This window comes from Musa acuminata, chromosome BXJ1-7 (assembly GCF_036884655.1).
Source record: "Musa acuminata AAA Group cultivar baxijiao chromosome BXJ1-7, Cavendish_Baxijiao_AAA, whole genome shotgun sequence".
Classification (NCBI taxonomy): domain Eukaryota; kingdom Viridiplantae; phylum Streptophyta; class Magnoliopsida; order Zingiberales; family Musaceae; genus Musa; species Musa acuminata.
In genome coordinates, this window is record NC_088333.1 from 41,086,217 (window position 1) to 41,110,502 (window position 24,286).

The 24,286-nt window shown below is 41.5% G+C and overlaps 4 protein-coding genes across 13 annotated transcripts; 1 reads left to right on the forward strand and 3 right to left on the reverse strand.

Moving 5' to 3' along the window:
* Positions 1 to 384: 384 nt before the first annotated feature.
* Positions 385 to 4,243, reverse strand: LOC135679453 (crocetin glucosyltransferase 2-like). 2 transcript variants are annotated; one of them, XM_065193227.1, is made up of 3 exons: positions 3,509 to 4,243; positions 945 to 1,708; positions 385 to 794 (listed from the first exon to the last, which is right to left on the reverse strand). In XM_065193227.1, exons 1-2 carry the CDS (start codon positions 4,211 to 4,213, stop codon positions 947 to 949), a joined length of 1,467 nt encoding a protein of 488 aa, XP_065049299.1. In that variant the 5' UTR covers positions 4,214 to 4,243; the 3' UTR covers positions 385 to 794; positions 945 to 946. The 2 variants fall into 2 exon arrangements, with proteins under 2 accessions (XP_065049299.1, XP_065049298.1); XM_065193226.1 differs by having other exon boundaries at positions 385 to 840.
* A 368-nt stretch (positions 4,244 to 4,611) lies between these two features.
* On the reverse strand, positions 4,612 to 10,518 carry LOC103992663 (formin-like protein 1). Its single transcript, XM_009412459.3, has 4 exons — positions 8,508 to 10,518; positions 8,232 to 8,431; positions 6,370 to 6,614; positions 4,612 to 5,725 (listed from the first exon to the last, which is right to left on the reverse strand). The coding sequence occupies exons 1-4, from the start codon at positions 10,025 to 10,027 to the stop codon at positions 4,907 to 4,909; spliced, it is 2,784 nt and encodes a 927-aa protein (XP_009410734.2). The 5' UTR covers positions 10,028 to 10,518; the 3' UTR covers positions 4,612 to 4,906.
* Positions 10,519 to 13,651: 3,133 nt separating this feature from the next.
* Positions 13,652 to 18,864, forward strand: LOC135679455 (ribonuclease 2-like). Of its 2 annotated transcripts, XM_065193230.1 has the most exons (9): positions 13,652 to 13,908; positions 14,169 to 14,197; positions 16,483 to 16,556; positions 16,670 to 16,771; positions 16,881 to 16,884; positions 17,917 to 18,008; positions 18,265 to 18,426; positions 18,500 to 18,599; positions 18,686 to 18,864. In XM_065193230.1, the coding sequence occupies exons 1-9, from the start codon at positions 13,718 to 13,720 to the stop codon at positions 18,742 to 18,744; spliced, it is 813 nt and encodes a 270-aa protein (XP_065049302.1). In that variant the 5' UTR covers positions 13,652 to 13,717; the 3' UTR covers positions 18,745 to 18,864. The 2 variants fall into 2 exon arrangements, with proteins under 2 accessions (XP_065049302.1, XP_065049303.1); XM_065193231.1 differs by lacking the exons at positions 16,881 to 16,884; positions 17,917 to 18,008.
* LOC135585254 (uncharacterized) lies at positions 18,813 to 24,176 on the reverse strand. Of its 8 annotated transcripts, none has more exons than XM_065193225.1 (6): positions 23,119 to 24,176; positions 21,727 to 22,844; positions 19,737 to 19,807; positions 19,532 to 19,649; positions 19,289 to 19,361; positions 18,813 to 19,173 (listed from the first exon to the last, which is right to left on the reverse strand). In XM_065193225.1, the coding sequence occupies exons 1-3, from the start codon at positions 23,483 to 23,485 to the stop codon at positions 19,781 to 19,783; spliced, it is 1,512 nt and encodes a 503-aa protein (XP_065049297.1). In that variant the 5' UTR covers positions 23,486 to 24,176; the 3' UTR covers positions 18,813 to 19,173; positions 19,289 to 19,361; positions 19,532 to 19,649; positions 19,737 to 19,780. The 8 variants fall into 8 exon arrangements, with proteins under 8 accessions (XP_065049297.1, XP_065049296.1, XP_065049291.1 ...); XM_065193224.1 differs by having other exon boundaries at positions 19,281 to 19,416; XM_065193219.1 differs by lacking the exon at positions 19,737 to 19,807 and having other exon boundaries at positions 19,281 to 19,416; positions 23,119 to 23,825; positions 23,927 to 24,175.
* Positions 24,177 to 24,286: the final 110 nt, after the last annotated feature.

Sequence of the window (24,286 nt, forward strand, 5' to 3'; positions counted from 1 at the left end):
CTTGTACCTCTATAAATAGGAGAAACTTTATGTTTCATATGCTAGAGTTATTAGTGATTGTCCCTCGTATTCTCCTCGGCCTCCGAAAGATATGTGGAGAGTTATCATCGAAATATAAAATTATGATATTGATATATAGTTATCATGATAAAAAATTTAATTAAAAATTAAATTTTATGTATTTCAAGCGAAAAATTAATTCTTGAGTCTGCTCCCAAAAAATATTTCTTAGCGTGCCTAAATTAGATTATGATATCTATTTTGATAAAAAGACATACACACAAATAATATTCCATCGTAGGCCCATAAATTCGAGTAGGCTTTTATACAATTTACGGGCTTTTGAAATCGTCACATAGATAATTTATATAATAAATCATAGTATTAAATTATCAATACCGTATTTTTATATTAGCAGCATTCATAAGGATAATACAATATCTAATGAAAATATTAAATCCCAAAAAAATATTTGTTTTAATTTGATGAATCTAGTAATTTCTTGGAGGGGATCCCACGGATCAATGTAGGTATGAACGTTGGGATCGTCATACCGGATCCTATCCAACACCATTTTTATTTCGGATCTTCCAAAAACGCGGTCACATCCAACCGCATCGTCTTCGTCGTGTCCATCTCGCGAAACCCTTCCCCTCCGCCCCTTCCACGAATCAGCATCTCACGACTCGGCAACTCTTGTTGTCGATGTTCTTGAAGGGATTTGATTGTTTTGGTGGCTCTCCAGTGCTTCTTCAATGCATATTGCGATTGGCTATAGATGCTTGTCGAAATGCCTGCATGTCTTGATATGTTTTAGTTTCTCTTTGAGCGGTCTTCGCTCTGTCATCCAAATGCAAATCGTGTTCTTTATTGGTAATAGGATAAAGAGTTGACGATGAAGAGATACATGTGATGAACACAATGAGAAGAACAGGGCAAGGAACCTTCATGTAGCCACCAGTTGCTGATGAACACAATCTTTCTCTGCTTTAGAGCAGTACTTGGCGATGAGTTCCACGATATTCTTGTCGGAGCTCCCGTTCTGGCCCACCGCCGCCTTGGCCAGCGCCCTCCACCTGGCCGCATTCCTCCGCATCTCGCTGCTCCTGCCGCCTTCCATCACCTCCCTCACGCACCTCTCCACCTCCACCCGCCTCACCAGTCCCTCCCCGTCCTCCCTCACCCTCACGCCCACCCCCCACACCTCCTCCACGTACATGGCGTTCGTCGGCTGGTCCGTCCACTGCGGCATCGCCACCATTGGCACCCCCAGGCCGAGGCCCTCCACCGTCGAGTTCCACCCGCAGTGCGTCAGGAAGCATCCGGTGGCCGGGTGCGCCAGGACCTCCAGCTGCGGGCTCCAGGGTACCACCAGCCCTCTGTCGCGGCACCCCTCCACGAAGCCTGGGGGCAACTTGTGGGCCTCCGACGACCTCACCACCCACAGAAAGTGCTTGCCGGTGGCGGAGAGGCCTTGGGCGAGTTCCTCCATCTGCTCCTGGCAGAGCGCGGCCATGCTGCCGAAGGAGACGTAGACGACGGAGGCGGGCGGCTTGGAGTCGAGCCAGCTCATGCAGGGGGCCACGCTGGGTTCGAACAAGTGGAAGCCGTAGTGGGAGTCGGAGGGTAAGCGGCCGTCCAAGTGCCTGGAGGGGACGGTGGGGCCGATAGTCTTGGCCCCACTTTCCACCTTCAAGTACTCCGATTCCTACGTACGGCATCCAATGACAAACAACCAAGTGTCAGATCATCAGCAGTACATTTTAGATCTTCAAAGATCCATGTAGTGCTTTCTTGCTCACCATATTACCATATTGATGGTGGTGGTGATAGAGAGTTGTCCATACTTCATTATAGTGGATGTTGGATTTTTGCTTGTAATCCTTTTACCACCGATTTAACTTTGTACTTCTTAGTTTGGCATTGTATACATATTTTTCTTTTATAAATCCACTTCTTAGCTAGCTCCCAAGTTTTATTTTTCATTATGGAGTTGATTACTTTTTTAATAATATCTTTCCACCTTTTATCTTTTATGACATCTTCTTAATTCATGTTTAAAGTAGATCAAGATATTACATTTGTTTCTCATTGGTACTTTCGTGGAGTCTCCAAAGTAGACTTGTCCATTTACTCTTCCATCCAACTTCATGAATAGATTTTTGTAACATATGATTGCTAGCTCTATTACTTATCTTGTATGTTGATATCTTCTTTTTTATTTGCTAGCAATAAAACAAAAGAGAATCTTCTTCCTTCTTTTTAATATAGTATTTTCTTCGACTTCATTGGTTTTGTTGTAATAGCATTAGCTTTGGAATAATTATACCTTTAACCTCTCGTATCTCCTTTTTCTTGTTCTAGATTTAGACTTTGATCTTTTTTATTATTTATTCTTTTTTCTCTTTGGTCATGTCATCTACCACAGCCATCACCACTTCTATATCCTCGACCTTTTCCATGACCATAATCACACTTATTTCATCGATTTCTTCTTATTGACTAAATATTCATGTGCTTGTAAAGAATTCATTAGCTCATCGATAGTTATTTGGTCTAAATTACTTGATGCTTAGATAGAGATCACGATAAAATTAAGCTTTTTATATAGTGATCGAAGTATTTTTATCTTTCTTCCTCATATCCTTCGAGGAAACTCTTAGCTCATCGTAAACATAACATCATCTCGAGACTCTTCGTAACTTCTCTCTACTACCTCTCACATGACATGTGATCCAAACACGATCTTTACCGATATGCTCTAAATTTCATAATTATCTTTTATAAGGCGAGACACTTAAAGTTGCATACTATTAATTATTTTGACTTGGTTTGAGAGTACTTTGATAAGGAAAACAAAAAATAAAATAGAGAGTTAGTGATGAAAGTTTGAGGGATGAAATAAGAGGCAAACTAAAATTTTTATTTCTTGTAAATAAGTCTCTACATTTTTTATGATGAAACTCATCTATTTAAAGGGTTATAAATAAGAGTTACAAAATTTAATTATTAAGGTTATATTTAAATACAATCTATTTAATTTACTAATAATTTATTATTTTTAATGAGAAAAAAATATTATTGACGTCTTGATCAAACCGACGTGCTTCAAATCCATATGCATAGAGTTATTTGAAAGATCTTCGAGATAAAAATATCTATTTGTACGAAGATCGAGATCCTAAGAGATTTCTTAATCCGATTCCTTTGACGCTAACTTAAATAACCTAAGTCTTGAATACGGACATGAGTAATAAAAACAAAAAATACTTTCCTCGTTACTTATTTTTATACATGATTATAAGGGTAAAATATTTCATAAAATATTTTTTAGACCCTAGTGCGGATGGGTCGGGTGAAAAGTGATTTGGACTCTATATTTCACGTTTCGTCTGTTTTAATTAAGTTTAATTCTTGGATGTGACGACACAAATGTTTGGCCGACGAAGACGACATCGAGTGCAACATCTCAGTAAGAAAGAAGAAAAAGGGAGGAGAGAGAGAGTACCTGAGGTTCTAGTTCGTAGAAGGTGTTGACGAGGACCTCGTCCGCCTTCTCCAGGTTCTTGAACTGATTCAGCACCAGCTGCAGGTAAGCGGGGTAGATGCTGTCCCGATCCGGCAAGAAGGACGGCAGGTCGCGGGGGCGCAGCCGCGGGAGACCCGGCAGGTCCAGCTCCGCCGCCTGCACCGGCACATGGAGCCGCCCCTCCCAGACGTGGAAGTAGAGGGCGTTGACGGCGCACGACTGCGTGAAGAACGCGGCGGTGGCGAGGCCAAGGCGCCGCCCGACGTCGCCCGCCCAGGGGAGGAAGGCGTCGAACACCAGGAGGCGGACCGGCCGGCCGGCGGCGGCCTCGGAGCGGAGCAGGCTTTCTAGGGTCTCCGAGCCGACCCGCTCGAGGCGGTCTAGGTAGTCGGGGATGGAGCTGACCTCGGCGTAGCCGGCGCGGTCGCAGCCGTCGGAGATGGCAGCGAGGTGGACGGGGCCTGGCTGGGGTCGGGTGGTGTTGAGGATGAAGCGGGTGGTGGCGAGGGTGGCGCTGGCGCCGTGAGCGGCGCAGCGCTTGCCGAACTGGAGCATGGGGTTGATGTGGCCTTGGCTTGGGTACGGAAGCAGGAGGATAAGGTCTGAGGTAGCCATCATTAACGAGCTGGCGCAGTCTGAGCGACTTGCAGTGCACGGCCTAAATACAGAAAGTGTGGACGTCATGGATGACCTATCAGTCCTTTGGATTCGTTTCGCTCTCCGTCATCTTCTTCTCACCGCTGCACCCGTCACTGTAGTACATATACTGACCATGCGTTCGCCGTCGAAGGATATTTTGCCGTAATAGAACATGATGGAGATTGTGGTCTACGTTGGATTAACACCACAGCCTCACATTTGATCTCATCATCACTCGATCATTCCCGAAAATAATATCTCCGTCCCATCTGTAGTTCTCTGTTCGTTTATGGAATTCTCAGTTGATTTGATTCTCAAGTCAGTCTCAAATATGGAATATTAATTTTTGTCCCAAAAAAATATGGCTTTTGGCTCAAAGAACATAATCTACCATACCTTCAGACATCCAAATCTGATAATTATAGAGATCTGGTCATCCAATCTCAAAAGAATGTGATTTCTTAACTGTACCTTTATCCCATAGATTCAGTGATCTGTGAACATAGATTTGTCCGAACCAAGTGAGAGGAAGCTAACCTTAGTTTCCACTACCTAGACTTTCTTTGTGTATGTATATATAGGAGCAAATTAACAGTTAGACAAAAAAAGGCAATTACATTAATATTCTACTAATACAAAAAAAATATATATCGAATGATCTGGAGCTAATCTCATTTCTTGGGGAATTCCAGCTGATAACTCCCACCTTGAGTGTGGAAATTGTAGGCGTCGATCGCTCTACGATGACAATGAGCTCTCATCCTCATCAGAGCCTTCTGGTCTCAATGCATGAAACCTCGGGAACACAGGTGGTAGGGTTGGGTTCACCGGCACCGGAAACTGCTGTGCCAAACTGATGATGGTGCGTTCGTTTATCCTTCCGACCTCCTTGCAGACACGATCAAGCACGGCCAGAAAATCTCTGACCACCATGAAAATCCTGAAGGGATGTGCTTCTTCCTTGGCGGAGTTACCATGGAAATACTCGGTTATCTCCTTCACCAGAGACAATGCCACACTCTCTTGAGCCTGCACTTTTATAATGTCATCCTCTGCCCTCGTTAGAAACCGGTCCATGGCGTCATGGAATCTCTGGCTGTCGTCCTTAGAGTCAGATGCTTTATTCAATCTCAACACCTCATTGATCTTCCCGATCCCTCCAGCGAGCTTAGAGACGTAGCTGCTGAGTATGTCAGAATCCATTGCAGCTGCCTTCTTAACATTGCTGAGTTCACCTCCTAAGCTGGCGACGACTCGGAGACCAAGCTTTCTGCACTCGAGGCCATCTTGTAGAGTGTTGGTTTGAGTTTTGGCAGCCGAATTATTGGTGGCAGAAAGACGGGAACCTTCTGCTCTAATAATCTCCTGGACGACAAAGTGCAGAAGTGTCGTCTTGCCATCAGTGCCTTTGACATCGACTAGTTTAAGCAACGTGTCAAGCTTGAAAGCATGTGCATCGCCTCGATTTGTACCGACATTCATTCGGTTCCCAGTCTTCAGGACAGCCTCTAGAAGCTTGATGAACAACCTGCTGCTCCTCAGCTCTTCACAAGCAGCCTGCTAATTGCAAATCTAGTTAAAAGGCCAGAAGATGACTTTATTATATAAAACACAAGAAGTTAATTAACATTCTGCATCAGTAACTATGATATTTGTTTTAGCTGTTAGCTTATAAAGCGATAATAATGTAGTGCTTATGGAATTTATAATATGGCAGGTGTGACAAAACTAAATGAAAGATCAGAAATGAGTTCTTTCCTCTGTTACAGGCAGATGAAATAGACAGTGAAGTAAAGAACAAGCTCCAAGTAAATGGAAGCCGGTTTACATTGAAAATAAACCAAAATGGCCATACAAGCTGGGAAGTCATGCATATTTCAGTTGCAAAACACTGATCTAGTTAGTAATCAAGCAGGCCATATTTTGTTACTAGTTATTCTACAAAGCAAACTACATAGATTTGTATGGAATTTTCAGTTATATTTTTCCAAGCAACTCCTGGACTTAAAGACATTTAAAGAGTCAAACAAGATATAGGTTTCAAGATTTTATTATTGGAAGTATATGTCATACGGAATAATAGCTTCCTTAGATTTAATCCCATGTTTCATCAATCATGTTAACGAATTGTATCATATGAACATCTAGCAGCAGCTACTTTACTGGAGGAAAGAAACAACCATGAGATTTTAGTAGCTTACCTCCAGAGTTTCAAAGGACTTCTTAAGAAAATTGACCTCTGAATCGAAATTGGCAATGTAAAGCATTGCGTCAACTCTTTTAAATGCAAATGGTACATCCAGCAATGCTTTAAGAAACTTCTCCGCTGGGCCAAGCTTGAATGGGGAATCATCTTTGTATTCTTTCAATTTATGCTCTTCTTCTTTGCTAGGAGCCATCTTTAGTAAGGTCTCCAGCAGTTCAGTTCCTAAGCTATCAGCATTACCTGCTTTCAGCAATTACGATTATAAACAAAATGAAAAAGGTGTTAAAACATGGGATAACAAACAAGCAACACACAACACTCTGAAATTCTGATTGAGAGCTGTTGCCAATTAATGGGGTCAAAAAGACTCCGAGGAAGATGCTAATGACAAAGTTAATTCTCTGACCTTTTGTATCAGGATACAAATGAACTTATTCTTGCTAGATGACCAAATGAAAGGAAACAAAGTTGAAACACGGATGGTTCAAATCTTCAAGTTGCTTGCATTGAGTTCACCCAAAGTAAGAGTGCATCAGATATAAAATGCACCAAGTGTCTCAGATAACAATGTTTTAGAACTGGAAAGCATGCATAATTTTATGTTCGATCATAAGACTACTTGTAACCAGAGGTTTTAACATCTTTATCTTATGTTGAACTAATTGTCATCTCTCTCTTAATCTACCTATTCAGTAACCAAGGTGTCTGCATAGGCATGGTTGAGCCCAAGGTTCGCTGTATCACGGCATACTGCACGGTATAAATGGTATGTATTGATCCGATAGGGGATTGGTATAGGCAGTACATACTAGTTTATTAGTATATTCCATCATACCATGTGTCAATATAATGGTATGATTTGGTATATACCGTACCAATGGCCAGTCGATACACTGGTATAGATCGGTAAGATGAACCATGGTTGAGCCCAAGCCAAATCTACATATAGAAAATGATTTATTACTCTTAAGAACACAGAGATGTTATTTATATCAGTTGCAGCGCATAGTGAAACTTGCTCCACAGATTAATTCTGACACTCTTATTGACATGAAAGGATGTTATCCTAAAAAGTTTCTTTGATCACAGATTAGGATGAGCTTTTGGTCATAGATTCTACACAGAGATTCTTGTCTCATTAGTCTTTAGATATGCTTGGGTGAGATCATCTTAGCATCAAAAGATGGATCTTTCTGCTTAAAGCTGTTACTTCATCCGATACTTTGAAGAAATTAGTATGCCTGATAATGCCAACACACTAAAAGTGTCGATATGATTGACCACAACAAGAAAAAATAGACATCCATGCTACATCAATGTAAAAACTTCAAATGTAAATGTAGTTTTTCTTTTAGAAGGCACTGATTCACTCTTTTAAGAAATGGTGGACAGCTTTGTCAGCATACTTAATGTACATCTACTGCAACTAATCAAAATCAAAGTTAACTAAATTTATGTTCTTTTCCTGAAATTGATTCACTCTTTTAAGAAATGGTGGACAGCTTTGTCAGCGTACTTAATGTACATCTACTGCAACTAATCAAAATCAAAGTTAACTAAATTTATGTTCTTTTCCTGAAATAGGGATGCACAGGCATCAACAAGTGATGCTTTCTCAATACAAATATGGTACAGTTGTGAACACTATGACATCTGAATGGATCGTTCTTGAGAACATTGGCCGAGGCACTAACGAGGAACAAGAACTTGATAGAATACTACTTATGCTGACAATCATACTTGCACAGTAAGGACCAATTCAGGCAAAAAAAAAGGGAATATTAGCATCAGAAGTCATATGCTGCTGAAGAACAACAGATGTAGAGACCAAATTTAAATTAAGGTTAAATATTTCACCTTCCAGTAGCGCTTCACAGACTTCCTCCTTGGTCACATTCAATGCCCTCAGTAGAATAGCAATGTTTTGCGACTTCTTTGGATCGAGCACCTTGTTCTCTTGAGTCGGCAATGGAAGGACCTGCCACTTGGTGGTCTCCTTAGGTTTTGCATTTGTTGCCTTGGAAATAAACAGAGTCTCGATCATTTCCTCGTTCACCCTGCAGATTCATCAATTCTACAACTCAGTGAAAAGGAAAAAGATGGAACATGGAATAACTCTGTTCAGAATCTCACTGGAAGGAGCTGGATTTCAACTGATCCCACACCATTGCTCGGTTTGAGCTCGCCTGAACCTTATCCCAGTGCAAAGGCTTCAACTTTGGCCGAGGCGTATCCTCCGTCTTCTCCATTTCATCTGAATTCTCCCTCGGATCTGTGGTGTAGTCCACCGCCGAGGAAGTCTTCACTCCAACTGGTAGGTGTTTTCCCTGTGGCTTTCGAACCTGGCTCTCCCAGTATCCAACTGGTGGTGGTGGTGGGGGTGGAGGCGGTGGCGACGGAGGCTGTCTCTGTGGTATTCCTAGCTGCTTGCTGACAACAAATGGATTGCCAGAGAAGTGCCCAGCTGTCATGGACGGCCTCAGACTTTGTCCCGCCAGATCAGAAGTTTCCACCTTTCTTTCAGATTCTTTCTGCGCCGGGGAAGAAGGTGGCGAAGGCGACGGGGGTTTCCGCTTAGGAGGTGACGGTGTTAGAGGCCGAAGGGGAGGCGGCGGGGGAGGTGGTGGAGGCGGCGGTGGAGACGCGAATACAAGACTTCCCGCCCGACTCCTTTCAGATCTGGACTTCAAAGATCCGCCGCTCGAATGGCCGGGGCTGGATCCGGCGCGACACGATGAAGCCACCGGCGATGACGGAGGGGATGAGGCCACGATCGACGACGGGTACGACGGCGTGCTCAGCGTCGAATTCCGAGACCCACATTTTTCTACTGCCGCCGGATACGTCCGCCGGGAGCTCGACAACCGCTCGCCCGCCAGCCTTCCAGAGCTTCCCTTCTCCGTCGACGACAACCGCGGCGAATAGAACTCCTCCTCCGACGAGCCCCCCATCTCCCCTTTTTCATGCCCATGCCGGAACTGACGCGGCAGCGGGGGGAGCGGCAGGAGCTCCGGCGACCCCAGCTTCGGGTCGAGCGATCCGCTTAACGGGTCAGCAGCGAGGTGGCCACCATCTTCGCCGTAGACGCCGCGGCGGGCGTCAACGAGGGTCCCGGGGTAGAGGAATTCGGATGACGCAGCTGCGGAAGGGGACAGCTTGGGGTCGCCGCCGTCGGAAGCGGCGGAGTCGGCGGGGAAGAGGCGGTCGGAGTCGGAGCGGGAGTCGTCCTTGTCGGAGTAATGCCCGCGGAGAAGACGCCGGCGACGTCGGCGAAGGAAGAGCACGGCGGCGGCGGCAAGGAGACCAAGGGCGAGGAGGGGGAGGAGGACGGCGGCGACGACCGCAGAGCTATGGCGGGGGGGAGGGGCGGAGCGGGAGCCTGGAAAGGTGAGGGAGGATATGTTGGCGGGGAAGGTGGGATGCCCGGAGGCGGGCGTGGGTGGCGGCGGCGGCGGGGGCGGGGTGGAGGGGTAGAACGGGAAGAAGGGGGTGGCCGAGGAGGGGTATTTTGGGAAGCCGGAAGGTGACTCCGCCGGAGGAGTGGAAGGAAGCGGGAAAAAAGGAACGTGGAGTGCTCTTCTGCTGTGCATGGGAACGGGCGGTGATGTTGCTGCTGGCGATGGTGATGATGAAGTGGATGGCACTGATGGCATTGTGGTGAGAGAATTGGGAGAAAGAGAAGGAAGAAGAAGTGAAGCAAAAGCAAGGAAGAATCGTGGGAAGTAAGAAGACAGGAGGAGTGCTTTGTGTATGACTTTTGCCTCATGCAATGTCTTTGTTTACAGTAGAGAGCAAAAACGAGTGACAGGTGTGTGTGAAAGAAGACAGAAAGAGAAGAGAAGAAGAAGATGAGAAGCTCAGTCAAGAGAGATAGGTAGAGAGAGAGAGAGAGAGGAAATGGACAAGGAATAAAATTAGCTGCTGCAGCAGCAGCAGCAATGGAGATGGAAGAGTGGTGTAGAAAGCCCGGCTGGACTCTGAGAAGGGGAGAAGAGTGGAAAAGGTTAGAATGTCTGGTTCAGATGATGCAGAAACAACACGCACAGACAAACCATAGTTGGCTTGCATATTGCCATGCTTTTCACATAGGAAAAGTTAAATGCCTTACAATTGTAGGTGAGAAGTCACAGCTGCAGAGAGAGAGAGAGAGAGAGAGAGAGGCAAGACTGAGGTGGTCTACTCTCTCTCTCTCTGTGCATAATTCATGTGGTCTGCCATGGTCATCTCCTCCATCTTTTCTAATGCAACTCTCTCTTAAACCATGTTCAAATGCTGTCATTTATAACAAGCCAAATAGAGCCTCATCAGCCATCACATCCTCTTTATGCATACCATTGCAGCCAACCTTGTAACAACTCCACTTGATCAACACATCATAGGAACACTTAGATATCCACTTCAATCTTCCACAAAGAGCTTTCATAGAACTTTCTTCTTGATAGGTTGATGCAATGCATGTCACCAACCTGTTACATATACATATTCTCATGGTAATTAGTCTTTACTTTGCATGACTTCTTTGTGGTTTAAGCTATGAGAACAATCCACAATTTAGTCTCAATAATCTGTTGTAGCACATCACCTGATTGGTGAGATGAGCCAATCAAGTAGACCACAAATGACACTGACACCTCTATAAAGGTTCAGTTGGGGGTTTCTTTGTAGGTTTCAGGTTGGTAGCAAATCCCTGTCACAAAGAACACAATCAATGGAGGATTCAAGGAAATGTATAATTGCCCACAAATAATTGCAGTTTCATATATAAAGAGGATCCCATCTGCTCCACAACATAGTAGAATTTTAAGAAGATTGATGAAGTTCTTCATGCCATGCATAGACTCTTAAGCTCTTTTAAGAAGATGATATCACTTGGAACAAAAGACTTGACTCTGATTACAGATTTCATGTGCCATCCATCATGCATGAGAATACTAAAAAGTAGCAAAGTTTGACCTGAGTGTAGACCATTGCCGACACCCTGAAAACATTATCATCACCACTCATAGCTGTTCTTCTGCAAAATGCATTTGAAAATGGCTGTCCTTTGTTTAATCTATTAACATACTTGGTTATATATGATGCATCCTTCCAGAACACAGATGCTATTAGGTCAGGTATTTTTGTCTGCTATTAGATCAAATTTGTACCCCTACTCGTGAACCCCATGCATTTTTTCCCATCTAAATTCTTTCCTAGCTTTGATAGCACATAGCATTAGTAAGATTGCTGTCAATCTGCTGCAATACAAAGCAAATTTCAGATTGGACTTTGAACTGTTCATCTTCTATTTAGTCTTTTTGCACTTCAAGCAATTTCCAATGCAATATCATCTTGTTATATGATCTGTCATTAAGCTGTATGTACTCGTCAGAATGATGGCCATGCAGTTGTCAACATGATTAAGATAAATCCATTCCACAGTTGTCTGTCAGTTCCCTGACAGATACTTCAGCTTGGTGGACCTAAATCATTGAGGATCCTTGAGAACACACACACATGGGGTGTATATATAACAAATGTCAAGAATGAGTCACTCTGAATGATAGAAAAAGGAACTGACAGACAACTTAAGCTGACTCAGTAATAACTATGGAGGCAAGGAGGAGGAGGAGGAGGAGGAGGCAGAGGAGCAATGCATTCATGCTTCAGAGAGTATAAACTATTGCAGAAACACACAGTGTTGAGAACATTCCACATGGACAGTTTGTTCAGGTTTTCTTATTAATGGTTCCATACAAACAACAACTGAGCATGCAGATGCAGTCTTCCAACCACTGAGCACTTCATTGTCATGACATGAAATGAGGATTTGCACAGGAACAAGGAGCAAAGAGTAAAGAGTTTGGTACTCATCATCAACCTTAACAATGTATTTAAGTTCTAAGTGCTGCTCACAGAACTTTGCTTGTTCTCCAAAGAGTAGAAGGATTCTTATGGCCGACACAAAGGCTAAAGGAGATAACTTTTTCTGTGATCTGCTACCTTTGGTCTTTTATCACTTCCTTTTTTGCAGGATCACAAGAATAAGATTTATGGGCCACTGAGCATGAAGCATCTGCAAGGAAACAAATCTCTTCAGATGCATTGATGCTCACAAACTATGAATAAATGGCAACTTTTTTCTATGAGAAGTGTACAGTAATTGCACTGTGACATGTGGATTATGACAACAGTACAAAGGAACTGCTCTTCCTTTTTCCTCCTCTTTCTTTCTTGGAGGAGAACAACAAAGTCCCTCATCATTAGTTTTGCAGTCCAACCTTGATCTAAGTATGTGTGGATCCATTTGTTTTGGAGTTGCTGCTGCTGGTGATGGAGATGAAGATTTAGAACAGCCTGCTAGAAAAAAAAAAAGATTACATTTTTCTGATGCAAGCACACCCTGTTCTTTATCAGGTAGGATGAGGTTATATGCTCTGCTGCATGCAGGAACTGGTTCTTATCATCTTACACCTGTATGATTCATTTCATCTCCAAAGGATTCTTGCCAGTCTTGTTGTTCTATGATGGCCCCAGACTTCAAAACTACAAGTTGATTTCCCTTATTAAAGCTTATAAATATATTAGATAATTTTCAGGTGATTTAAGTTTTATGGATTATCGTTCATCCAATAAAAATATATTTATAATGGTATGAAAGCATATCATAAGTTCAGATGAGGTTATTGATCATCTAATCAAAATCTTTATTAGATATTTAGTGTTATATATTAGATAGTAATTGGGGGAAAGTATACTATTTCCGACAACCGACCTACCTTGGGAAGAAGCTGCGTCATGAGTGGAGCCCACCGGGACCCTGCTGTTTCTTCCGATATAAAGTAGGTATGGAACGGGTATCTGATCGCATCTTTGGTTTCCATTGTTATGGTGCAGACACTGAGTGATAACTGGGGCCCATCTGGCTCGTCGGCTTCATCCAATCACAAAGCAGGTAAATCGCAACAAAACTTACGAAAGTATGTCTCCGAGGTAACAACGCGTTGCCACGGAAAGAAGCCGCGTCATAACCGGGCCCATCGGATTTCGTCCAGTCACAAAGCAGGTATAGTTTCGGAGAAACTAAAATGCGTCTTTTTTCTCGGGGCACTTTCTATTCGATTGTTTGGTACAGTAGATAGTCGTCATCTACCTCTCTTCGTACGCGGCTTTTGTTTGGGCCCCGCGCCTTCTTCCAATCACGAAGCAGGTATGGTAGGTAACACACAACTATACCGCAAGTCTATTGGAGCTTTCTTCTATTCTGATCTATTATAACTAATTCCCGTATTAGGGGAGCCCAATCAGCCGTCGAACCATTGGGAGAAAGACGAGAGAGAGAGAGAGAGAGAGAGAGAGAGGCGATGGCGTGTGTGTTGAGGCTTCTCGGTCTCCTCTTCGTCCTCGTCTGCTCGCTTTCGCTTCCCCTCCCTTCTTTCCACAGTGTCGTGGCAACGGGGCAACGGGAGTTCGATTACTTCGTGCTGGCGCTGCTGTGGCCGGGCACCATCTGCCAGGCCACCCACCATTGCTGCTCCTCCAACGCCTGCTGCAGGTGATCCGTTCGGTTATCCCTCTTTGAGAATTGATCGGCCGATTTGGCCTTTCTTTCCAATTCTTGGTTTGAGAGTTCGGTCGATCATGCTATGATCCTTGATTGTTTGTGTTTTCGTCGCCATCTTGATCTGTTGGGGTTTCTTGATCTTGTTGCCGTCCAGATTATATTATTTCTTTATGTCGAATTCTTTATTCTGTTTCATGTTTGAAAGACGGGAAGAATATTGCGCTGATTGCATCTTTATCTTGATTTTGCAGATCAAACCCTTTGCCCGAGTTTACGATCCGTAAGTATTTGCTTCTCTTGGTGACTTTCTTTCATTAGTCTTCCTTCTTGATTTCTTGAGTGTTTCTTCTTTTGGTAATCGAACGAAGGGTTTAGCCTTTGTTCACTCATCAACCTCCAAATTATTTATGATGGTATCTGGTGCATGACGAGGATGAGCTAATACTATCATGTAGGAAGCTGTCACGAATTGCTTTCGGTCATTAATTGAGAAATGTTGCAAGAATGAAATGAAATCTGCTCGATGACTTCTAATGCAGCTGGAAGAGGCCAATGAGTGTTTAAATTTCCACTATCTTTATACCTTTTTTCCCCTCTTGTCTGTTTGTAGGACAATTTGAAGTAGATCTTTGTTCTGAAGGGGGCTTAATGAGGTGAATATGGTGAAAATACTACTCTTACTTGTGCAGTCATTCAAGATTAGATGCTCAGTAGATGATGTAATATGTGAAGTTCCTTATAACCATGAGTCTCTCTTTAGGGATGCATGATTGTTCCTCAATTTAGGATGTAGGATCTGTCCATCCCATGTAGTAATGAACTTAGCCAGAATACCCAACAAATGTTCATTGCTCCTGCACGTCAGCTTGACTCTCTTCAAAACAAATAGACCCATCTTGGAGACCGAGGGTTATTTTGGTCATCTCCTCTGATGAATTTAAAGTATACCTGGTTTATAGAAAAGGACTTTTACATGTATCCATTGAAGGTAGAGTTTACTGGATCTGTGGAGGAAAATCAAAGTACACATGATCAGATATAATGACATAATGGACTTTGAATTATTGGGGGTGGAAGATTTTGTTGCTTCTAATGTTATTAGAACCAGATGGCATGAAAGGATTAATATAGTTTATCTTAAACCTGGGAATAAAAAGATTGTTTCTAAAGTTCTAATAGTCGAAAAATCAAGTTATCATCCTTGGTTTTCCTGCTCGCAATGTATTCTGGATTCCTTGATACATCAGGATGTTTGACCATGTCAATCTCCTGTACTTCACCTAGCCTCTGCTATCTTTGTTGGACAGAGGTTGTTGCGCACTTTTTCCAAGTGCCATTGTTAAGGTTAATGAGCATACGAGTCAAGCTGATAGAGCCTGGTGATTTATGTTGCCCCACTGACATCTTTCTAGTTCATGGTGAACCTTTGGTAACAACTATCTTTTGGACATCAGAAACCACTTGAATTTTTTATCATACACAACTTGCAGTTTAGTGTGACTGAAAATATATTCTGTTGCATATATTGACCTTTCCTACACCCTAGTTGGATGGAACCTCATGCACTAAGCCTCCGTTTTCTTTGTGGAAGATGTTAGCCAAACCATTGTAGATTGCTGATGGGGTTTCTTAGGACAAAGTTTCTGTTATTATGAATTTATGTTGTTTTGCTTCAAATTTTTGGAGCTTATTGCTAAAATGAGATATCCTCAGGAAAGAAGTTAGGTCCGAGTTTTGGATGGAATCTCAATGGCTTTAGCTGAATTATTTATAAGTTACCATTATTGATGGTAGAAGCATTGTGAATATCTATTCCATGGGAGGGCTGGTGACTAAATTAGACATTGTTTTATTATTAAAATTGAGATGCAAATTATAAAGATTTCCTATTTGTTCATGAGGCTGGCATTGTATATCTACTACTAAATGGTAGTTTAGTTTAATTGAGAAGATAAGGAGGGAGAAGGAAAATGCATGGCTTGTGATCAGTAGGATGGAGATAATAATTAGAATTGATCAGGCAAAATTTTTATTTAAATATTTCTGACCAGTCAATCATGATAACCTACTCTCTTCAGTATAGACTGCCCAAGTATGTTCATAGGGTGTATCAGGATATGGTCATTACAACAATTATACTAGTCTTCTTTCATAATCTCTTTGTCCTATGCACTAATATTGCAATGCCCTATTACAATTATGTGGTCAAATAAATTTGATATTTATGACCAAAAACTGATCATTTCTTTATTTAACATCACAATTATCAGTTTTTAAATGATTTTTAATATTGTAATGATTGTCATGCCTTAGATGACTAAGATATTGATTAATCCATTCCTAATCAGAAAAAGAGACCCAACCTTGCAGTTATCATTTCAATTGTGAAATATGGTTCTTATCGTATTCTTCCGCATATTTCATATGCACAAAAAGATACATAAACACAACTTTTGCTTCGACTTATGAAGCAACACAAGGAATTGTTATATTGTATTATTGTTATGAAGTAATTTTGCATTTCATGTAATTTGGACTAGTTTGTTATTTTAAACCCTATGACAGATGGACTGTGGACTGACTATAATGATGGGAGCTGGCCGGCATGTTGCAGCCACTCTGATTTTGATATAAAAAAGGTGCTTAGATTCACTGTTTGTTGATATTCTGTATTTTAGAGCCAGTATTTCTCTTCCTCTATTTGGATTTAGCTATATGTATCATAGTTTATCTTTTTGTTCTGATAACACAGATTACCTCGTTGTTACCAACTCTTGAGAAGTATTGGCCATCCTTATACTGCAGTTCTTCATCTCTTTGCTTCGGTGGAAAGGGATTGTTTTGGGCACATGAGGTAGGAGCTATTTTCTGGAATTTGTAATTGATTATTGCTAATTTTTACAATGTATAACCTATATCCCTTTTTTTTATGCATGTGCTTATTCATGTTTGGATCTGGACAGTGGGGTAAGATCCTTACTTTCTTTCTTCTTTAACCTTTGTTATCATAGACCAACTTCCTTACTAGGGAAGAAAATAATACAAATATTGTTATGTGTGTGTGTGTATATATATATATATATATCGAATACATGCAATTTAAACCAAATTGTCAGAGAGTTATATGCTCTTTCCTATCTCTGGATGTTATAACTTTAAAACTACACAAAAAAATGGAGGTATTGGGAAACAAAAATAATATATGGAAAACTGCAATTATGAGGTGGGACTAAAAAAAGACTAATTTTCGAGAGAAGTTTCTTGGTGGCGATATAAAGATTTGGATAGCCCATTAAAATTGCAGCTTGACCAAAATGTACATTTGGGTTGGGTCAATGTGCTGGGTAAATGAGGCCAAGCTGTACAAGAACTTTGGATCCTAACCACTTCAAGTTGGTTCCAAGTCAAGCATCCCATACTAGTATTAAGCTAGGACTGATATTGGCTTAATACATGTGTTGCAAGAGTGGTCCAGAGGCTTTGACCAATGCAAGGTCAGGAGAAGATAAATTTACTTAGTTTATCTCAAGCAGAGAGGTTGTTTTTATGGTTAAACCCATGCCTCTATAATACATTATAGAAGTTATGTAAAGAACAGTTAGTATCTAAATTAAAATGGAATAAATTTCATAAGATCTCTCTAGTCCAAGGTCATTATTCGTTGTTTTGCTTGCAGCCATTAATTTCTACAATGAGGGCACAATTGCCAATCCTTTTAGAGAAATCAAGAGCTAACTTCTGCAATTCTAGGGTCAGATCTTCAGATTCACTAGGTTCTAATGCTTGAAATTGCATGTGAAGAAAGCTAAAAGAAACTAGGGTGGAAAAGGGCAGTCTAGAAATGCGAATTTGGAGAGGATTAATGTACATAACCTTACCACAAATGAAAACATGATTTGGCTTTTCTATATGATCTAACATTATAGTTTGTGGTTGACAAAATGGTTTTTGTATATTATCTACAATTCTTTCATTCTTCCATATGCATTTGGTTTGCAGAGAAACATGGGACTTGTTCCTACCCCATAATACAGGATGAATACAGCTACTTCTCCACAGCTCTTGGTTTGTACTTCAAAAACAACATGACGGTAAGTATGTGGGATCTTGTAAAAACACAACTGCATCATGAGATCAAAATGTTTTTATTTTTACTTATATTTTATATAAAATTAAACAAATTTGTGTACTGGATTTTTTTTTTCTTCCAATTGTTTCTTTTTTACGTATATCAGAAGTCATAATTATGTTACTTATTCTCCTTTTTCATTATTTTCAAAATATGCTGTCTAAAGTTGAAATAACATAATTATCTTTATTTAGTAAGTGGTACGTTTGCTTTGGCAGGAGGTTCTTAATAATGCTGGTATTCTGGCAACCAACGGAGAAAAATATCCATTAGGGGATGTTGTATCCACCATTAAAAGGGCGTTTGGAGCAACACCATTGCTGGTCTGCAAGCATGGTTCACTGGAAGAACTCAGATTGTGCTTTTACAAGGATTATAAGGTACGTACGTACGCATGCCAAACCGTGTTTACCTACCTACCACATATATATTTAGATAAATTGTCTTTTTCAGCCTAGGGACTGTGTGACCGGGTCTGACATCTTGAATGGCATGCCACACTCGAGGAACTCCTGCCCTCGATACATTACCTTACCAACATATACTCCTCTTGGTGTGCCAACAATTTCTTCTTATATCAGCTTGTACGATCGATCATAGGCCATATCTAACTCGTTTGCCCTTTGATTCAATTCGCAGGGCTGGCTGATAGCAGTAAAATGCCGTTGGAAGCATTTGACGCACTCACCGTGGCTTAGAGGGTATGTATGTATATTTTTCACATAGGAATTAAGTTGGAACTACAATGCGACATGAAAGGCGCATATGATATAAAATGTTCAAATACTGATAATATTGAAAGACGCATTTTGCTTTAAGTATTCAAAGTCCCCATTCTGCAACGGCAAAAAAAAAAATATGGAAAGGCTGTTGTGGCACAACGCAGCAGCATGCCATTCACATTTAAACTTTCTGCATGTTGTTTTGGAGGATGAGTAGGCACACACAATGGTTGTATAGCCGTCGAAATAATGAACGTACAAACCCGCTAGAAGCCAGTAAAGCATTCCATTTCAGCGGATCTTATCTTTTTAGGGCAAGGAGATGAATGCAAAAACACCGGTCATTTGTCAGAAGGATTCCAAATGACCAAATTCCCATCCCCCACGTAGATGATTATCTTCGACCTGAATACAAATAACGAGATGTGACGGGGCATACCCGAAGAGTATGTAGTCTAGAGATTTAACCAACCAATTTAAATGACAAATGAACTCAGCGCAAAGCAAATCACCTGCATACCGAAATTGACAGTACATGAACACCGTCATCGTTGAATTTAAATGACAGACGGACTCAGCGCAAAGCAAATCACCTGCATAACAAAATTGACAGTCCGTGAATGCCGCACGCTGCTTGCCAAAATTGACCTGCAAAATAAATCTATAGCTGTAGGAAGAAAGGAACCAAGAAAGAAAAGAATCTCTATCGAGTATGAGAAAGGGTATGATGATGTAACAATGTCAAATCGAAGTAGTCATTTACCACTTTGTAACCCAACATCTAAAATTTGATTTTTTACACTGGAAGATCAACACTTGGAGTAAATCCACTTCGTCCAGGTTTTAAAGCAGTGCCTAGAGAGATGCTCAGGCAAATCAGCCTGCATGACAAGCATAAACTAAAAATAAGATAAACATGAAAACAATGAAATGCAAAATTCAAACAAAGATCAACAATAACATAAGACCTCTTTTGATGATTGGTCAAAATTAACATCAAAACTGTGAACCTTCAAAGGATGGATCTGCGTATACAAAACTATAAAACAAAAGTAACTTGCAATGGACCAAATATATTGATAGCTCGAATCAAATTGTATATATCGACAGCAAATAACACACACCATAACAGATGCTAACTGTATTTTGCAACAATCAAACAGGAAAAAAAAAAAACCCTTCTCAAATTGAGCTTCCTACTTTTCTTTAATTGCTCTGTTGATCTGGTTATACTGTATTCTATACCAAATAGGTAATACTGCATTGAATAAGCCAAGCAAAAAAATATTTAACAATTATCAATTATTTAAAAATTATTTGATCAAGGTATCGAAAAGGTCATGATGGAAAACTATTTCACAATTATCAATTATTTAGCTATTTCACATGACACCAAAATGAAAAAGAACATAATATGGGCTTCTGAGTAATCAGACAAGAAAAAATTATGCAATAACCATGACATCTTGAGCAGAATACATAATATTATAATTGTTGGTGATTCACCAGATATTGCACGTGAAATAGGAGGATAAAACACAATAAGAGTTTTGGTATGATCAAGGCAGTAGAATGATTGTGATGCAAAAATAAGGAAGCATGAGAAGATACCACTCTTAACCCAAATTAGACACCCCAATTATGTCTGGCTGCATGTTTTACTAGGCTGGCCACAATGGCATTGTAATCAGCCTTGTAAAGTACTATACCATGGGTCAACCCTAGCAATAGGCCAACTTGCCAAAACATGGGATCCGGATGACCTTCCAGTGCTAGGTCAGCAGGCAATCAACTTAAAATTTGCCAGGATAGCAGCTGCACTGATTTGGAAGGTTCTACAGATAGAATTCAACTTCAAAAAAGGAATCCTGCACATGATAGAAAAGTGTGCAACCCTGTTGGACATTGGATTAGACCGGAAGGCTGAATAAAACAAGGAAAGCAACTCCGCCTTTGAAAGGAGGGGAAGATAGAACAAGAAACCAATCCTTATCAAACAAGACCCTATGGGCAGAGAAACACGAGTCAGCAGCTGTTGTGCGAAAGCTGGAACAAGAAGCCCCCGAGGTTTCATGTCTCTCATCTCCGTGGAATTCTACAATTGGGACTATAGGCACAACTCAGGGTTTGATCAAATTAAAAGAAAGGATGGAATCAGAAGCTCTATTCTGTGTTCCAAGATAAATTGTATCTTTTCATGCGTTAACATAATCTCTCCACATCTCCTGCATCAGTTTCTCCATTTCTATGATAAGCCACATGCCACATGCCACTCTCCACCTAACATCCAGTTTGCTAATCAGGAATTTCAACCCACAAACTAGTTTTCATTTCATCAAGGATGATCAACAATCACGCCTCGTCAGCCTCAAAGATTAGGCAAGAATCAAGGAAAATACACTTGAATGTGTGTATCTAACATGGGAGAGGTGGAAAACAACATCAGGCATAGACAAACAATCACAATGATTCCAGGATGGTTCCAAATGTTTGAGGGTTCTATAAAATGCGACTACAATTTATTATAATAAGGTTCAAAAGAAACTTATTCAAAAGCATTGCCCACTAATTAGTGAGGGGAAAACACAAAGAAAAAATAACAAACCAGAAACACATGACTTCAGATATGCTTTCAGATCTACTTTTCCCGTAAGGTATGGCAGCATAAGGCAAACTGAACAAAATACTGACTGTTAAGAGTAACTAAATAAAATTTCTGAAGCCTAAAATGAAAATTTTACATGTTATGATTTTGTCAAGTCATGAGAGTTTGAATACAACTTCACTATAATCTGATAACAGACAATTTGAATTCCACTAACTATAAATTTGAAAACTGTTCGGAAACCATGGAGGACTAAACAGTGTTAGCAGCAAACTGTCTAATATATCATTGTGGATTGAAGAAAACATTGATAAAGCCTACTATTTAAATGAAAGAAAGTTAAATATACATACAATATTCCATGCACAAGAAAAGCCATCTGTTGAAAGAAACCAACTCCTTCCTGCCTGCAAACCTTGCCATGCATTGGTTTGTTCAATCTCAATCTCATCCGAACTGTTATAATCACGATGATACTTTTTCCTCCTTTTCTTCCTGTCCCTCCTACACTTTTTTTTACCACCACTTGCCCAACCTTCAACATCACTATCAAGATCAGATTCTCTAATTCCAGCAGCTTGTATCAAAGAATAGTCATCAGCCTTCTGAAAATGTATTCCATTAGTTTTAAATAGAATTTCCCATGATTGTTCTGTCATGCATTCTCTCGCCAACAAATAGTGAAGAACCCAAGACAGCTGCCCAACCACTTTTATAGCCACCTGCTGCTTCATATTTACACATTCTTTTATAAGAGCCCAATGGTCTGCGTCACTAAGGGTCACTTTGGATTTCAAAATTGTGTCTACCTTTCCCTTCTCTTCCTCATGTTCTTCATCAGCCAAAAGACGTAGAAGCTGCCTGCCCTTACCAATAACAGCATTTAATAAGAGAAGTTCATCAAGAGATATTTGGTCATCGCATGTTGCCAAAAGATTCTCGAGCCAACAAGATGGGTATCCAAAATCCTGGCACTGACCACTCAAATGAATGCATTTTCTGATGGATTTCAAGAACAATAGGAGCCTATCTTCATCGAGCAGAATGAGAAGATTTTGTGAAAGTGAGGAGAAATTCTCCTCCAGTATAAACTCTTCAATTGCTGCCCATATATCTTCTAAATCTTCTTTGTACATCAATCCTACAAACTGTTCTACAAAATATTTGGAATCAAGCTTCAGGATCTCACCATCTTTAACTGACTCCGCAAGTTCACTGGAGGACCAAAAATCAGGAACATACTCAAGAAAATTCTCTATGGTCTGCAGAATATCCAGATCCTGGAAGTAATGAGGCTTTGTGGCAACAACCGCAGGTGATTGCCCATGCTTTCCCTTCCACTCAAGCTCCTCCCAGCAAACATCCCGATTTGCAAAAGCATACAGAGACAGTGCCCTAGCTCCTTTTTGATGTCCTGATTCACCGACGCCAGCGAAATTATCAAACCAGAGGAAGATGCGCCTCGGGTTTCCTGTGTATTGTAAAACCACATACATGAGTAAATCAGACACCAATATCAGATTTATCATAACTGCTATCAATATAAGCCAATGAGATAAAAGTCAGTACAGTACCAGATTGTTATTTTAATCAGACAAAATATCCCAAAGTCAATATTTTGAGCCTATGAGAATACCACCGTAGTCCATTTATTATATGAATGCACTATATAACCCGAACAAGAAGTGAATTTTATGACAAAGATGAAACAAAATGTGAGATCACCAGATACAGGTAACAATTACCATGAAAGAACTTCTCCAGCAAGTAGCACCGCTTCGCGAGGATACGCCCGGCCTTCTGTGGCCGCTTCTCAAAGATCATCTGCAGAAGCCGAGGAGCCACATCCAGCTTGGACCGCTCGGATCTGAGGAGCTCCAAGAATAGGTGGAGCTGGTCCCTTGCGGCGATGGAGTGGATAGAGGAGACGGTGTTGCAGAGCCAGAGGCGGGCCTCGTACCGGCCGCAGGAGGAGATAACCGACCAAAGAACCGACTCGAGGTTCCGGAGGAGAGAGAGCGTCGCCTCCACGGCGTCTCTGTTACCCCCACCAACGCCATCGTCACCGTCCGATGGTGGCGGCGGTGGCTTCTGCAAGAACAATCGAAGCATCGCCAGATCAGCAACTCCGATTTCTTGAACCCAACAAAGAAAGAAGTTCTTGGCGTGCCCTAACGGAGAAGTGGGGGTATGAAGGGGAACCAAGACCTCAAGTTTCAAGTAGAATCTTTTGGAGGGAGGTAGAAATAAGGGAAAAAAAGGAACTCCGCGATGGCGGATGGCGGCGGAGGCTCCTGCAAGAACCTTCTTGAACCCTACGAAGAAGTTCTTGCCGTACCCTAATGGAGGAAGGGGGACCTAAACCTCAAGTTTCAAGTAGAATCTGTTGGACGGAGGTAACAAGAAGAGAGGAACGGAGCTCCGAGGTGGCGGATGGCAGCGGCGGTGGATTCTGCAAATCGAAGCATCACCAGATCAGGAACTCCAATTTCTTGAACCCAATGAAGAAATTCGCGGCGCGGAGGAAAGGGGGAACAGAAGGGAGACCAAAACCTCAAGTTTCAAGTAGAGTCTTCTCGAGGGAGGCAGAAAGAAGGGAGAAAACGAAATTCGGGATGGCGGATGGCAGCAGCGGTGGCTTCTGAAAGAACAATCGAAGCATCGCCAGATCAGGAACCCAACCAAAACTATGCTCACGCCGTGGAGGAAGGGGGAGATAAGTATTCAACGGAGATATAAAGAACGGAGGAAAGAAAGGGAAGGGGAAGGGGAAGGCGGGGGGAGAGGAGGGAGGCGGTGCTCATGTGCCTCCGACGCCTAAATAAACCAGAAAAAGATTTTCTTGTACGAATCGCATATCTGCAATCACAGCCGTCTAAACACGTCTAGATGCGCGCATCAGATTCATGATGA

Bases quoted from the DNA above. Each gene is read 5' to 3' on its own strand.
- LOC135679455 (XM_065193230.1), top strand. From the start codon at position 13,718: ATGGCGTGTGTGTTGAGGCTTCTCGGTCTCCTCTTCGTCCTCGTCTGC. The intron at 13,909-14,168 runs GTGATCCGTTCG...TTGATTTTGCAG, and splicing joins TCCTCCAACGCCTGCTGCAG to ATCAAACCCTTTGCCCGAGT. The intron at 18,600-18,685 runs GTGTGCCAACAA...TTCAATTCGCAG, and splicing joins ACCAACATATACTCCTCTTG to GGCTGGCTGATAGCAGTAAA.
- LOC135585254 (XM_065193219.1), bottom strand. From the start codon at position 23,485: ATGCTTCGATTGTTCTTGCAGAAGCCACCGCCGCCACCATCGGACGGT. The intron at 22,845-23,118 runs GTAATTGTTACC...TACAATACACAG, and splicing joins GCTGGAGAAGTTCTTTCATG to GAAACCCGAGGCGCATCTTC. The intron at 19,650-21,726 runs GTATGTATATTT...CTTGTCATGCAG, and splicing joins TTTCTTGTGCATGGAATATT to GCTGATTTGCCTGAGCATCT.
- LOC103992663 (XM_009412459.3), bottom strand. From the start codon at position 10,027: ATGCCATCAGTGCCATCCACTTCATCATCACCATCGCCAGCAGCAACA. The intron at 8,432-8,507 runs GTGAGATTCTGA...ATGAATCTGCAG, and splicing joins TTGAAATCCAGCTCCTTCCA to GGTGAACGAGGAAATGATCG. The intron at 6,615-8,231 runs GTGAAATATTTA...TGCTGAAAGCAG, and splicing joins CTGTGAAGCGCTACTGGAAG to GTAATGCTGATAGCTTAGGA.
- LOC135679453 (XM_065193227.1), bottom strand. From the start codon at position 4,213: ATGACGTCCACACTTTCTGTATTTAGGCCGTGCACTGCAAGTCGCTCA. The intron at 1,709-3,508 runs GTACTCTCTCTC...TGCCGTACGTAG, and splicing joins TCTACGAACTAGAACCTCAG to GAATCGGAGTACTTGAAGGT.